Source organism: Sminthopsis crassicaudata, chromosome 1 (assembly GCF_048593235.1).
Source record: "Sminthopsis crassicaudata isolate SCR6 chromosome 1, ASM4859323v1, whole genome shotgun sequence".
Lineage (NCBI taxonomy): Eukaryota > Metazoa > Chordata > Mammalia > Dasyuromorphia > Dasyuridae > Sminthopsis > Sminthopsis crassicaudata.
This window is the reverse complement of record NC_133617.1, coordinates 605,698,138-605,713,258: the sequence shown is the minus strand read 5'-3', so window position 1 is coordinate 605,713,258 and position 15,121 is coordinate 605,698,138. Positions and strand designations below refer to the sequence as shown.

General features: G+C 34.2%; 1 protein-coding gene across 1 annotated transcript in view; it reads right to left on the bottom strand.

Annotated features, from left to right (window-relative positions):
* ANKRD55 (ankyrin repeat domain 55) overlaps nt 1-6,369 on the bottom strand; it is a 65,652-nt gene extending 59,283 nt beyond the window's left edge. Inside the window, exons 1-3 of the mRNA XM_074284658.1 lie at nt 6,360-6,369; nt 5,610-5,732; nt 1,459-1,589 (exon numbers count right to left, since the gene is read on the bottom strand). Of these exons, the coding sequence (XP_074140759.1) occupies nt 1,459-1,589; nt 5,610-5,732; nt 6,360-6,369 (264 nt within the window). The remainder of the gene's footprint in view (nt 1-1,458; nt 1,590-5,609; nt 5,733-6,359) is intronic.
* Between the last annotated feature and the right edge of the window lie 8,752 nt (nt 6,370-15,121).

Here is a 15,121-nt window from a genome sequence, read left to right as displayed (position 1 = left end):
TGCTATGTTGTGAACCACACTCAGTTCCCTCAGTCCCCTCACTGGGTGTAGATGACTCTCTTCATCACTGAACAATTGGAACTGGTTTGAATCATTTCATTTTTGAAAAGAGCCACGTCCATCAGAATTGATCATTGTAAAGTGTTGTTGTTGCCATGTATAATGATGCCCTGGTTCTGCTCATTTCATTTAGCATCAGTTCCTGTAAATCTTTCCAGACCTCTCAGAAATCATCATGTTTACTTCTTTTCAATGAACTGCTCATCCAAAATAAGGACAGTAGCTGGGAAATGTGTGTGTATGTGTGTGTGTTTGCATGTGTTTTAATCTGTTTTATATATTGTGCTTTCAGTATTATGAGGTATTTTATTATTAATCCTTGTAAAATGAAATATTCAATAAAAATTACCTATACACTTAAATGTTAATTGATAGCTTATGTTCAGGGCTGAGCCTAGACAAAATTGTTGCATGAAGTTTAAATTTATTCAAAAAGCATTTATTGAGCTTTTTCAATTTTTTTGATTTTTTAAAAATAAATGCTTATTCAAAAAGCATTTATTAAGGGCAAAGCATAGTATTAGCAAAAAATAATTTACAAAGCTTAAACTCTTATAAAACCATTCTCTTTGAAATGTACAACATCGCACTATGATGGCTGTTTTTACTTTTGGGATGCAGATGATGATGATAATAGTAAAATAATAACAATTAGTTATTGTGGAAATAGTATTGGGTCTGGAATCAGGAAGACCTGAATTCAAATATGGCCTTAGACATTTAGTAGCTGTGTATCTCTGGATAAGTCACTTAACACTGGGTACCTCAGTTTTTTCATCTGTAAAATGATCTGGAGAAGGAAATGGCAAACCATTTCAGTATCTCTTCCAAGAAAATCCCAAATGGGATCACAAAAATTTGGATATAACTGAGAAACAACAGTCATCTTTTATATATGCTTTATCTTATACAGTGCTTTAAGGCCAGCAAAACACTTTACAATTATTATCTTATCCTCACAACAACTCTGGGAGGTAGATATTATTATAATCTCCCCTACCACTTTACAGATAAGAAAATAGAGATAGATAAGGGTTAAGTGACTTGTCCAGAATCACAGAGCTCATAAATATCTGAAACAGGTTTTGAATCCAGATCTAGCAGCTATGCTCTTTAACCTGTAACAACCTGCTCCTTTTTGCTCATTGGACCACCCATATGCCGACTAAGTTTTTGTATTTAAATGTTTCCCTTAATTTCTGTAGATGTCCAGCACTCTATCCACCTCGCTACTCCTCAACTTTAGAAAAAAACCTTAAAATGTCTTCCTCCTCCTCCATTTGCTGCTTATAAAAATCAAAATAACTTTCTAACTCCTACTCCATCATTGTATTTTTAATTTTCTCCCCTTGTCCTGCCCTTGACTTTTATTATTCTGTGACAGACATAAAGTTATACCTCATAAGTTGCTAGTGATAAGCTAGTGCGCCCACAGGAATCTTGAGTATTAATATTGGCTCCCATTTTCAGTAATAGCTTCACTGTGTCAACCTGACGACCAGAGACAGCATGTATCAAAGGGGTACAACCTGGAAGAAAATATTTAAATACCCCTTAAAATATTGCATTTGTTAGATTGATAACCAATAATTTATTTTAGAACATCAAGTTCCCTGGAGACAAATGAATAATAATAAAAACCCTGCTGTTCAACATTTTTTTTCAAGCTTACAATTTTTGGCAAAAGAAAATTGCTGCTGTATCTTGTATAAATTAACTCCCTATCTAATCTTATTTCAGCATATTTTTGGAAAAAACCCCATTAATTAAGAAGATCTAAATGTTTGACTAAAAATTTCTCACATAATGATCTATGCAAGCATTAATTATACAATAATGAAAGTAGGAAAATATATTAAGCAACATTTTGTAGGCAATTTTCTATAACAGACCACATAATCATGGTCACATGGTTCACTGGGAGATGAAAAGTATCTAAGATCCTTTTATGTGTTTAACTTGATGCAGCAAAATATAGAACTGGAATTCTCCTTGACTTTGTCCCTCCCATGCATAGGATGATATCCTATGAAAGATGTGAATGCACAGATGATTCACTGAGCGCTCACAGTATCAAGGGAGATATAAACCAGGAATACATCTTTTAATGAATCAACAAACATTTGTTAATTGCTTACTATGTGATGTATTGGAGATAATAAAGACAAACATGAGATAATCATTATCCTCAAAGAGTTTATGTTATATTTACTTATTTAAGTAAGATACAAAATAAACACAATATGATTTTGGCAAGGAAACTACAAGGTAAAGAGATAAACTTCATATTGAAAGTAGTCTGTGAGCTGAGCTTTGAAAGAAACAAGAATTTCTAAGGGGTAGAGGGGAAAGGATTGGGCTCTCTGGGATGGCTTGGTAAAAGGGGTTTATCAGTGAAAGGGTGCAGCCAATTTGTCTGGCTCACAGAATCTCTGTGTGTGTGAATAATGTAAAATAAGATGAGAAAGATAGCTTGGGATCAGATCTGAAGAACTTTAAGTGCCAAATGAAGGGATTTTTATTTTATCCTTCTTAAGAAAATAGATGTTTCATGTAAAATGTATGGGTTTGTCTGTCATCGGGGGGGAGGGAGTAGAGGGAGGGAGAGGATAATTTGGAAAAATGAATACAAGGGATAATATTATAAAAAAATTACTCTTGCATATATACTGTGGAAGAAAATTCAAAATAAAAAAAATGGGGGAAAAAAAAGAAAATAGATGTTTGAGTGTATTAGTGACATGGTCACACATATGCTTTAAGAAAATAACGTTAGAAGCTAAGCTATATGGAAGATGAAGTGGAGAGATAAGAGCTTTGAAGTAGGGAGAGCTAACTAGGAAACTATTGCAATAGTATAGACAAGTGGTGATAAAGACCTAAACAGAAGTTAGGAAGAGTGGCTATATGATTGGAAAAAAGGAAATGGATGTGAGAGATACAGAGTTAACTGAGTGGATCTGTGAAGTGAGTGTTTGAGGAGCTGAGGATATCAAGGTTGTGAACCAATGAAACTTAAAGAATGGTGTTGACTTTGAAAGAAATATGTAAGTTTGGACAAAAGTTGCGTTTTTGGAGAAAGGTGAGTTCTTTTGGGAGCATGCTGAATTTTGAGAGACCCATTTCTAAAATATATAGAGAACTGACTCAAATTTATAATAGTTCAAACCATTGTCCAATTGATAAATGGTCAAAGGATATGAGCAGACAATTTTCAGGTGAAGAAATTTAAATTATTTGTAGCCACACGAAAAGATGCTCCAAATCACTATTGATCAGAGAAATGCAAATTAAGACAACTCTGAGATACCACTACACACCTGTCATATTGGCTAAGATGACAGGAAAAGATAATGACAAATGTTGGAGGGAATGTGGGAAAATTGGGACACCAACTCCAGTTGGTGGAGCTGTGAATCCAGCCATTCTGGAGAGCAATCTGGAATTATGCCCGAAAAGTTATCAAACTGTGCATACCCTATGATCCAGCAGTGCTACTACTGGGCTTATATCCCAAAGAGATCTTAAAGAAGGGAAAGAGACCCACGTGTGCAAAAATGTTTGTAGCAGCCCTTCTTGTAGTGGCAATAAACAGGAAACTGAATGGATGCCCATCAATTAGAAAATGGCTAAGAAATTATAGTATATGAATGTTATGGAATATTATTGTTCTGTAAGAAATGACCAGCAGGATGATTTCAGAGAGACCTGGAGAGACTTACATGAACTGATGTTAAGTGAAATGAGTAGAAACAGATCATCATACATGACAACAACAAGACTATATATATCGATCAATTCTGACTGACATGGCTCTCTTCAACAATGAGATGATTCAAACCAGTTCCACTTGTTCAGTGATGACGAGAGCCATCTATACCCAGAGAGAGAACCATGGGAACAGAGTATGGAACACAACATAGCATTCTCATTCTCTCTGTTGTTATTTGTTTGCATTTTGTTTTCTTTATCAGTTTCTCTTTTTCTTCCTTCTTGATTTGATTTTTCTTGTGCAACAAGGTAACTGTATAAATATGTATTCATATATTGGATTTAACATGTATTCCAACATATTTGACATGTATTGGACTACCTGCCAGCTGGGGAGGGGGTAAGGAGAAGGAGGAGAAAATTTGGAACAAAAGATTCTGCAAGGGTCAATGTTGGAAAAATTATCCATGCAGATGTTTTGTATATAAAAAAGTTTAATTAAAAAAAAAAAAAAGAATTTTGAGAGGCCTGCAGGACATATAGTTTGAAACATACAATAGGCACCTAAAGATGAAAGATGGAGCTTAAGAGAGTAACTGGTAATGGAAAGATAGATTGGAATCATCAGCAATAGAATTGATAATTAAACCCCTGGGAGCTGATAAGTTCACTAAATAAAATAGCATAGAGAAAGAACAGAACCCCAAAAAAGCCTTGGGGTATACCTGTAGTTAGGGAGCAGAATGTGTATAATAATCTAGCAAAGGACTCACCCAAAGGAGCCTCAGGTAGACAGGAGAACCAGGAGGAAAAAAAAAACCCAGAAAAGAGAGTTTTCTAGAAGAAGGTGATCAATAATGTCAAATATTGGAGAAAAGGCTGCCAGACCCAAATTGAGCAGGTTCAGTTGAGTTGTGAGGTCAGAAGTCAAGTTGCAAAAGATTGAGAATAGAGTGAAAGGAGAGGAATGGAAGGAAATGAATATAGATAGCTTTTTTAAGAGTTTTGCAAACAAAGCAAAAGTGTTTGGAGCATAGTAGGATCTAGGGAGGGTTAATTTAAAGATGGGAGAAATTTAAGAGGATTTAATAAGATGCAAGGAAGAAAATATAAGAAACTGAGTATTAGAGAGTAAGAGTGTGGGGATAATTTAGGGACTAATTGCTAGAGAAGGCAATAATTAAAATGTTATTTGTTTTAATAGATAATAGGTTTATCATTGTTATTATAAAGTGAATCAATAAATATTTTAAAATTTATCTGTTTTAATTTCTAATACAGTAAATATCGCTAGATATAACTCATATGGAGAATGCTCTTTGGGGATCCTCAATAATCTTTTAAATATGAAAAATAACTATACTTTTCAAAGCAAAAATAGTGAGAAAGGTGGTAGTATTTTGCATATTTTTGCAAATATTTTTAATATCTGGCCTAATAGAAGTCCTCATTTTCACATTAATACTATTGTGGTGTGTTATTTTGGTTGAAGTTCATAAAGAAAATCTAACCTTATGCAGACATGTAGTTGGAAAAGAGAGTAGTTTAATAAACCAAGCTCCAGTTAGATGGAGGGATAGCTTGCATTTTTTCTCAGACAGGCAAACTAGAAAGTAGATAGTTGCAAAAAATATTGCATCATGGGGATCCTTGGCTGTCTAGGCTTGAAGTGCTCACAGTGAGAACAAACATGGATCTGCTATAGGGCTAGTTGGGAGTGATTCTTCCTTGACAACAGTCTGTCAGATACTATTGCATTAGTATTGCTTATCTTGGAAAACTGACCCAAAGGGATAAAAGTTACAGTTTCCCAGGACGAGGATGAATAAGCATCTTACCTTCACTGTCACAGCACTCTAGAATTGAAGGGTCTTCCCGAATCACTGATGTCAATGTGTCAACATCTCCATTTTCTGCTGCCTGGTAAACCAGGGTCAGGTCAGCTTCCTCAGCTGATTCACCTTAATAAATTTAGAGACAGTGGCTAGAGTATCTGAAGTTTCTTCATTATGATAAATTACACACACAAATAATGATAATAAAAATCCTCTTTTTGAAGTACTGAAGAATCAGAAAGTTCTATAATGATCCAGAGAAGTATACTGAATCATTGGGAATCTATTTACCCTTACCACTTCTAAAGCATCATGTATACACTGTGTGGTTGAGAGAACAAGACACAAATATTGGAAAATAAGGATATATTCTGAGGTCTTTTAGTGTGTTCCTGGAATATTACTTTGCTTTTCACTGCCTTAGTTTCCCCTCCTATAAAAGAGATATCCTAATCCTTACCACTTAAATCAGTGCATGAATGAATGAAATTCATTGGGAGTTCAGTTCTGTTGACCTAAAGACCCTGGAGATTTGCATAGTTGCATGGTGGTGTCTGGGAGGTGCTTTAAAGGTCTGAATCTGGCCAACAGAAAGCCAAAGCTGGCCTATCAAAGCTCAGAGTAGTTTCAGTTATGGAGCTCAGTTTTCTAGGAATGGGGAAGATGAGGTGGAGATGATAGCCTAAGTAGGCAGCAGTGAAGTCTGTTTAATTCTTACCCATCCATTAAAATGTAGCCTAGATGCCTACATACAGTTTTCCATGCTCTCTTCAGATTAGAATTGAATTTATTTTTCAGACCTCAAAATAATTAATAATTTCCTACTGCCCTTATTATTTAATGTAAGTAAACTATAGTTTACTTTCCCTCTTCTAAAAGTATTTTATTTTTTCCAATCACATGTAAAGATAGTTTTCAACATTCAATTTTATAAGATTTTGAGTCCCACATTATTTCCTCTCTCTGTCTTTCCTCTCCCCATCTCCAAGACGGCAATCTAATAAATTATTATAAAAACCATAGTTTATTATACACTAATAATTATGTTATAGTTATTTGTATTTTTATCTCTTTTCTTTACTGAATAGTATATCTTCTGTTATGTAGCCTTTGTGATCTGATTTAAATTTTCTGTCTCTTCTAGCATCTAGCTAGTGCTCTCCCCCCACAGTATAGGTTTAGTGGATGTTTGTTGAATAAAATTGCTAACTAATTTCCAATAAGAGATACCTTGGAAATGCCTTAAGATGTTTTTCTTGGCAGAGGTACCTGCATTTTAGAATGGGATTCTTGGTGAAGAAAAAGTTTTCAAGACAAAAAAGAATGAAAACTTTGATTGTGGAATTTGTAGATGTTATCCTTGGCAGAGATACTTGCATTTTAGAATGGGATTCTTGGTGAAGAAAAAGTTTTCAAGACAAAAAAGAATGAAAACTTTGATTGTGGAATTTGTGATGTCATAGATTAATAGATGTGTGTGTATGTAATTTTTCTTCGGAAGGGCATAATCTTTCTATACCCTCGCAAGTGAATACCTGTTATATCTTCTGATAAAACAAGTCTTGTCCTCTAATGACTAGGATTTTACATAATGGTAGAATCAGAAGATATTTTGGAGATCCTCTCCTTCAATATCCTAACTCATATCCCACAGCCCCTCATTTTAAAGATGAAGAAACAGACTTAAAGAGGAGAATCGATTGGCCTGAAATCACATATTCAAGACTTGAAGTGAATCTTGAGTTCTTTGCTTTACCTCATATTTCCTGTCCTGAGGAGAAATTTTATAGAAGCACCAGCTTCCTAGAACATTCATCTTTAGAGCTGCTAAGTCAGTTTATACCTTTTTGGCAAATGTTTAGTGATTGTCATGTTGACATAGATATTACTATGGAAATCAGCTCAAAATCAAATTTGGGGTCATAGAATCTAACCTCAAGTGGAACCAGTGATACACTATTTGTAATAAGCGTCACATTTGGAAACATACAAGATGTCAACACCAGAAGGTTGACCACCAGGTGATGATGTTTTAAAAAAAAAAATATTGCAGCATTTCCTACAACTATCTGTTAAGGTATAAGAGGAAAACTCATAATGAAATAACCTTCCACCTTTTAGGTATTATTAAACACTACCCCCTTCCACTCACCACTCTGATTTCTGATGGTGAATTCAGAACAGCCATCCAGCTAAATGCTCCAAACATTCCCCTCCAAACTAAAGTTGTTTTTAATAATTTAATTATACCTCAAATGAAATTCTAAAGTTGCAGGACTTCAGGGGAAGTCAGGAGAAGACATTTTTCTGGCCTATAAAACCTTAGGATGTTGGCAGAAGTCAGTGATACTGAGATGGAGACCTGTCCAGCTCTCATATAATGTGGTACCAGCAGCCTCAGAACTGCTCAGTCTAGAAATGATAAGGGGGTAGGACCATTGGTCAGAAAGAGATTACAAGGAGTCATTTTCTGGCACTGGCACTAGGGTTAATTGTCAACACTGTTGCCAATACATAGATTTAGGTTACAGTTCCAGGGTGAAGAGAAGTGTTTATGATCAGTCGGTCACAAAGTAGCAAGAGTCCTGATCACATTAGCAAAGTGAGAGGAGTTAGCATTTGCAGCTGCAGCAGTTCAGTATTCCTTTCTGGGTAAAAATCAGAGCACAGAGCAAAAAACCATTAACCACATCTCTCCCTGGATCACCTCTTAGAAGTACTGAAAATTTTCAGATTCCCCCAGAACAAACTCTAAAAACAGCAGTGAGATATATGAAGCTAATAGAATATTATTGTTCTATTTAAAAAAATTATGAACAAGCTGATTTTAGAAAGGCCTGGAAAGATTTACATGAAATAATGCTGAGCAAAACAAGCAGAACCAGGAATACATTGTACATAATAACAGCAAGAATGTGCTATGATCAACTATGAAGGACTAGGTTTTTCCCAGTGGTTCAGTGATTCAAAGCAATCTAATAGACTTTGGACAAAAATGCCATCTGCATCCAGAAAAAGAAGTAAGGAACCTGAAGTTAACCAGCACATGCTATGTTCATTTCCTTTTTTTTTTTTTTTTTTTTTAAAATCTCATGGTTTTTCCCTTTCCCAACATGATTCATAAAGCAATATGTATTAAACAAACAAATAAAAATAAAAATAGCAGTGAGAAAAAAGTTTGAAGTTTGGTTCAATGGCTTTCCAACTTCAGATGATCTAAGCCCAACTTAATATGGACATAATATATTTTTGAGAAATAACCTAGAAAAATGAGCAACAACAAAAAGAATTTGACAATAGAACACAACAATGTGAAAAGAACTACAAGCAAAGTCTCAAAGGAAAATGTTAATTGGACCCACTTCCAACAGGAATTCCTGGAAGAATGAAAAAAAGAAATAAGAATAGTAAAAGAAAAATTTTGAAAAAGAAATGGGAGTAATGTAAGAACATAGGAAAAGAAAATTAGCAGCTTGGTAAATGAGGCACACAAAAAAATGCTAAAAAAAAAATCTTTAAAAACAGAATAAGCCAAATGGTAAAAGAGGAACATAAATTCACAGAAGAAAAGAAACTCCTTAAAAAGCAGTTTGAAATAATGTGTTTTTTTCTAATATAATTTTAATGGTCAAATTTTACAGACCATTTTCAGATATCTGTATTCTAGATGGAGATTTATTTCAATTTATGAGAGATAATGAACTTCTGATGTATAATCATATTTTGCTGGGATTCAGCTTACAGTGATGCATTTCACAATCTTTACCACTTCCTTCCATAGTCCACATTGATTACCAATTTCAGGTTTAAGAATAATTAACCCTTTTGCAATTTCTAGCAGCAATGACTGGATTTGGAGTTGACATCATAAACTGATCCATTTCCACAAACAAATCTCCTTGGCTCAATCATTTATTTGATACTTCATTGTCTTCATTGTTGACATATATTGACTGAGTTGATGTGGATTTCATCCATGATGAATATTTTATTTCCAGTCTTGTTTGGGTCTTTGCTTTTTCTTAGATTTTATCATCAGGTAAGTAACTTTTGGTTGTAGAAGATAAATTATTGCTCAGTGAAGGAAGGTTAGCTTTTTCCAAAAATATTCTGTGCCGCCAAAAAATTTCCCATGATCTTGCCAGATCAGAATTGAATTTTTTTTTTAGATCTCACATAGCTTTGTGATTATCTTGCTAATACCTTATTATTTAATGTAACAAAACCATAGTTTATTATATACCGGTGGTTATATCATAGTCATTCATTTTTTTGTCTCTTTTCTTTACTAGATGGCAATTATTCTATGATATAGCTTTTGCGGCTTGATATAAATTTTCTCTCTTTTCTAGCATTTTCATAGGTTCCATTGTCAGTTAAGTAACTTTTGGTTACAAAAAATAAATAAAATAGCATCTTTCTTTTACCAGCTTTACTGTTGCTGAATATAGGAATATCAGGTTTTTTTCCCAAAATATTCTGGGAATATCTTGCTTTTATACTTGAGGTGTTTTCTTTGAAAGAAACCAGCATATTTAGAGATTTCATCTTCATCCATAGTTCAATATTACCTCTAGGTTCATGAAACTTTCAGTTTTTATCCTTCCTTGATGTATGCTAGGAATTTTATACTTATCTAATCCAAAAGAGCATTGAAGAAACAGACTAAGTTGAAGGATTTGTTTGCTTTGTTTCTCAATGTAGGAAGATAAAATCATCTATATATACATTGAGTAGTTAATTAGGGATTTTGACTTAATTCCTTTAATTTGAGAGCCACTTAGTTCTGTTTAGGAAAAGTGCTGGCATATTTAAGGCTAGGCAGAAGCTTATTGGAAAAACTATTTCCTTCAAATATCAATATAAACTTGATTTTAAATAAATTTTTCTTTACATAATTATGTTGATGCTTCATTTTAAGTAGTGAAGTTTTCCATGTGAATATTAAATACTTTGTGGTCTTGATATACTTGTTTCTAGTTACAAATTTTCAGCATATGAATAAATCATGAGTTCAGAACTGAATCAAAGGTTTTGCAGTAATAAATAAAGGCAATGGAAATATTAAAGAATTTTCAGGAAACTTGATCAGTAGTTTCTAAATCAATGAGCCTCTTTTTATGTCCCCAAGACTTTTGGATCTAGCCTTTTTACTCCTCTGACAAAATATTGCTTTCTTATGAGTTTTTATAAATTTATTTAGTGAAACTGTGAATTGTTTCTGTATTCTGTTTTTGTGAATAATGTGTATAAAATAGAATTTTTCTATATTTGAGAGTCATTCTTGTTCTTGTTTTTTTCTGAGAGGAAAGTAACATAAAAGAGTGCTTTGCTAATATGTCCTTGTGAAGTGATTGAAATAATTATGGAGTATTTCTAGGCCTACTACTCACTGATTTTCAGGTTTTAAGAGAAGCGTTTTAGTCACTTCCTTTGAAATAACTATTCTAAAATTCAAAGAATTTCCAGTTCTTTGCCATCACAAAAAGAATAAATATTTTTGTACATGGAAGGTCTTTCCCCCTTTTTATAATGAATGTCTTTGGGCACAATTCCAAATTGTTCTCCAGACTGGTTGGATCAGTCCACATCTCCACTAACAATTTATTAGTGTCCCAGTTTTCCCACATCTTTTCCCAACATTTATCTTTTTCCTTTTGTGTCATTTTAGCCCACTTGATTGGTATTTGGTAGTACCTCAGAATTGTTTTAATTTGCATTTCTCTAATCAATAGGGATTTGAAGCATTTTTTCATATGACTATGCATAGCTTTAATTTCTTCATCTGAAAATTTTCTGTTCATCTCCTTTGACCATTTATCGATTGGGGCATCACTTGAATTCTTATAAATTTGACTCAGTTCTAAATATATTTGAAAAATCATGTCTTTATCATTATGTGAAAGAACTAGAAATTGGGAAAATGCCCATTAATTGGGCAATGGTTAAACAAGTTGTGCTAAATAAATGTAATGGAATACTATTGCACAATAAGAAATGATAAGCAGGCAGATTTTAGAAAAACCTGGAAAGACTTAGAACTGCTGCTGAGTGAATTGAGCCAGGAGAACACTGTACATAGTAATGGCAACAATGAATGATGATTAATTTAGATCTTCTCAAGAACACAATGATTTAAGACAATTCCAAAAGACTCATGATAGAAAATGCTATCCACATCCAATAAACAGAACTTTTATCATGGTTGCTGAGACCCATTCTAGTGTTTTAGTTTCAAAGATGCAGCTTGATTGGTGGAGAGGTTGCCTCTTCCCTATAGGAACATAGAATCTCTTCTACCAAAATCAGGTCTCTGCCATTTCCCACATGGACCTATCTTAGGTGATTTGGACAATTACCAAAGCTGAGTTAAATTGATAACAAGTGAGATCTTCTATTTCCAGTTTTGTTAGGAGGTAGTACTGGCACATAGTGAAAATATTTATTTATTCAGTCCATTTCATGTGCAATCATGGTTTGCTCACTTTAATAGTCAGTGCCATCTGCACTAAAGCTTTTTCAGCAAAAGGGAGGCAGGGTGGTAGCATTGATATTTCTGATTTATTCCAGTATATTTTTCCCTCTTGCATTACCAGAACATACAAATTTGTTTCTCATTGCTCTATTCTCTGTATCAACCTGGACCTTGTGGCAGTTTCAAGTAGGATCACCCTATTCTTTATGCTAGTTGTCTATTTCTTAGACTTTTAGAAGCAGCTGCAGCATGCTAACTGGAATGCTAATCCAGATGATAATGTTGCTGCCAGAGCCCAAATTGCCAATGCTTCAGAGTTTCTACCAGGCCTTTACAACTACCATAATGGTCTCAGAACATACTAAGTTCTTCATGTACCTCTCCCTTAATGGCATTTGCCTACTTTGCTATTTCAGCCCCTTTATCTCCATACATAGATGAGGGATTGAACTTTGAGGAGGTTGCTATTATTATTACTGAAATTCTCTCTCTTTTGATTTTTGGACTCTAGAAGACCTAAAAATTCCTAGAAGCCCAAGAAATATATCTTTAATGATGGAATCACACTTAGTGACAAGTGGTAAAAATGTTATTTTTTGGGCCACGATGATCTTCAAAACTTATTATGGGGCTGAGCATACACTTGCTCTATCTCTTCATTTAATTTTTTCCCTTTTTTATTTTTAACTTAATAGTCATTAATAATTAAGGAAAAATAAAATGAGTATTATATGAGAAATTATAAATTTCTGTTACATAAACTTGTTTTTTTAAAGATAATTTATATTAAAAGAATACAATAGCAACAGAACTGCCCTGTTTGTGACCCTTTGTCAACTTCTTTTCATTTTCTCCAGCATATTTTTTAAATGTTTTATTGATGACCTTTTCTTTCTTTTTTTGCATCTATATCACTACACAGTAATTCATTAATCCTTTTTCCCACTTCTGTAAAGTGCCCTCTCTTAATGTCAAAAATGCATAATTGGCCATGTTTGAAAGAGCATGTCTCATTCTCCACATCTCATTCATCATGTCTTTGCCAAAACAATGCAGAATGCTTTCTCATTTGTTCTCGGAAGTCATAATTGGTCACCCAATTGATGCAACTTCTATACTATCTTGCCTTCTCATCAGGTTTGTCCTGATGCTTAAAGCACACTAAAGAAACTGTTTAATAAGGTGAATATATTGCAAAAACAGAAAATAGTAATAATATAAGGTTCCTTTGGTTGGTTTTTAATGCAGAATGATATAGATTTCTAATTTCTTTCTTGCTTTTTCCCCTTTTTTTCTTTCCAAATTCTTTAATTCACATTTCTGAGGGGTAAGTATTTTATGTCTTCTGTACATTCTTCAGGTTCCACTTCTGCCCAAAGATGATGCACTGAAAATAGTATTTTCTTGATCATGCTTCTCTTTCAGATGAAACATCTCTCTCTGCCCCACTGCTAGCACTGGGATCAACTTTGTCAGAGACATTTCTTTCCTTACTTGACTCAAAAGGTCCTTTTGCTCTGTTTTTTTCCTTTCTCTGTTGCTGTTTTTCAAGCTTAAATTCCTGGTCACTTAGCTAGTAAGTTTTGGCAATAGAATTCAAATCCAGATATCTTCTCACTCTAAGTTATGTTACCATTTCCTTAGAGTAGACCTAGCTGTATGAAATCTAAACAAAACAAAACAGAAAATCTTCTCTTGCTATATCTAAGAAGATATATGATCAGAAAAATCTCAATGCATTTCTTTCACAAAATGATTAGATTCAATCATTAAAATGAAGCTTAGTAGGCTGCATCTTGTTATGATGACTTGAAACATATGATTTAAAGGGCAAAAATAATGAAAATCTGAAGAAGACATGCCTGAAAAAGTCTAAGTCAGAGGTGCCCTTCTTTCTGTTGGTGCTATGTGTGTTGCCATGGATGAAAAATCAGAGGCCAAAAAAAGGAATAAGGATCATTTCCAAAAATTGTTTCTTTAAGCTATTCAGGCTAACAGAAACATTAGCTTCCTACCACATTGAATAATGATAGCTGTTCCCAGGGCAAAACAATCTGTTTTCTGAAGTTACTGAAATGAAGCCTAGCTCATCTGACCCCTATCCCCCTTTTAGCATTAGCTTCCCAACACAATTTATAATTATATTGTTAAAGAATAGGTCAATTCTCCAAGAGCCTCCACAACTGTGGATCGTGACATCTGAAGGAGTTGCAAGGCAGCCTTTGCTGACCCAGGTGTTGCTGACTGGGAATGAGATAAATTGGAGGCAGAGGGAAGAGGAGAGAGGTCAGACAACACAATCGCCTTTCAGTGAGAAAGGTCAGAGAACAGCACTGTCTCTCAGTAGCTTTATATCATCTTCTCACAAGAGGAGATTCATTCTGGATTGGATCTCCAGCACCTACTGTCAGGTGGCTCACATGTATTCCCTACAGCTCTCCCATGTATTCCAACACAGTATCACTACCTATATTTGTCTTCCTTTTCCTAGGATTCTATAATCACAGTTTGCTCTAAAGTCAGGCTACCATGGAGTCTAAATCAATTTCCATCCTGAAAAAGGTTAGTCTCACACTTTGAGCTGTGATAGTTTGACAATTCCTGAGAACAGGACTCTCTTTTATCTCTCTTCTACATGGTGGATCACTTGTATTCCATTCTGTTAAAATAAGTATTGCATCTCTTGGTTTATATAGATGTAGCATTTGACCCATATTTTCTTCACTTTAAAAGAAAATCAATTAATTCACCAAGTATTTATTTAGTTCCAGGCATTATGTGAGAGGCAAGACAAAACTGACAAGAGTCCTGGCTTTTGAAGTATTTACGTAAGAAAGTGCCAAGTGAATATAAAAGACACTTTGTTGGGAAGATGGGAGTGCTGAACTAAGAGGGAAGATAAGAGGGAAAGTGTTGTATGTATGCAGAAGTAAGCCACATTTCTACAAATGTTGACTGCTATGAATGGGGAAGAGTGAAAAGGTCATATTAACTGGAATTAGAGTAACGTTCAATAATCCTGGAAAGGTAAATTAAAGCC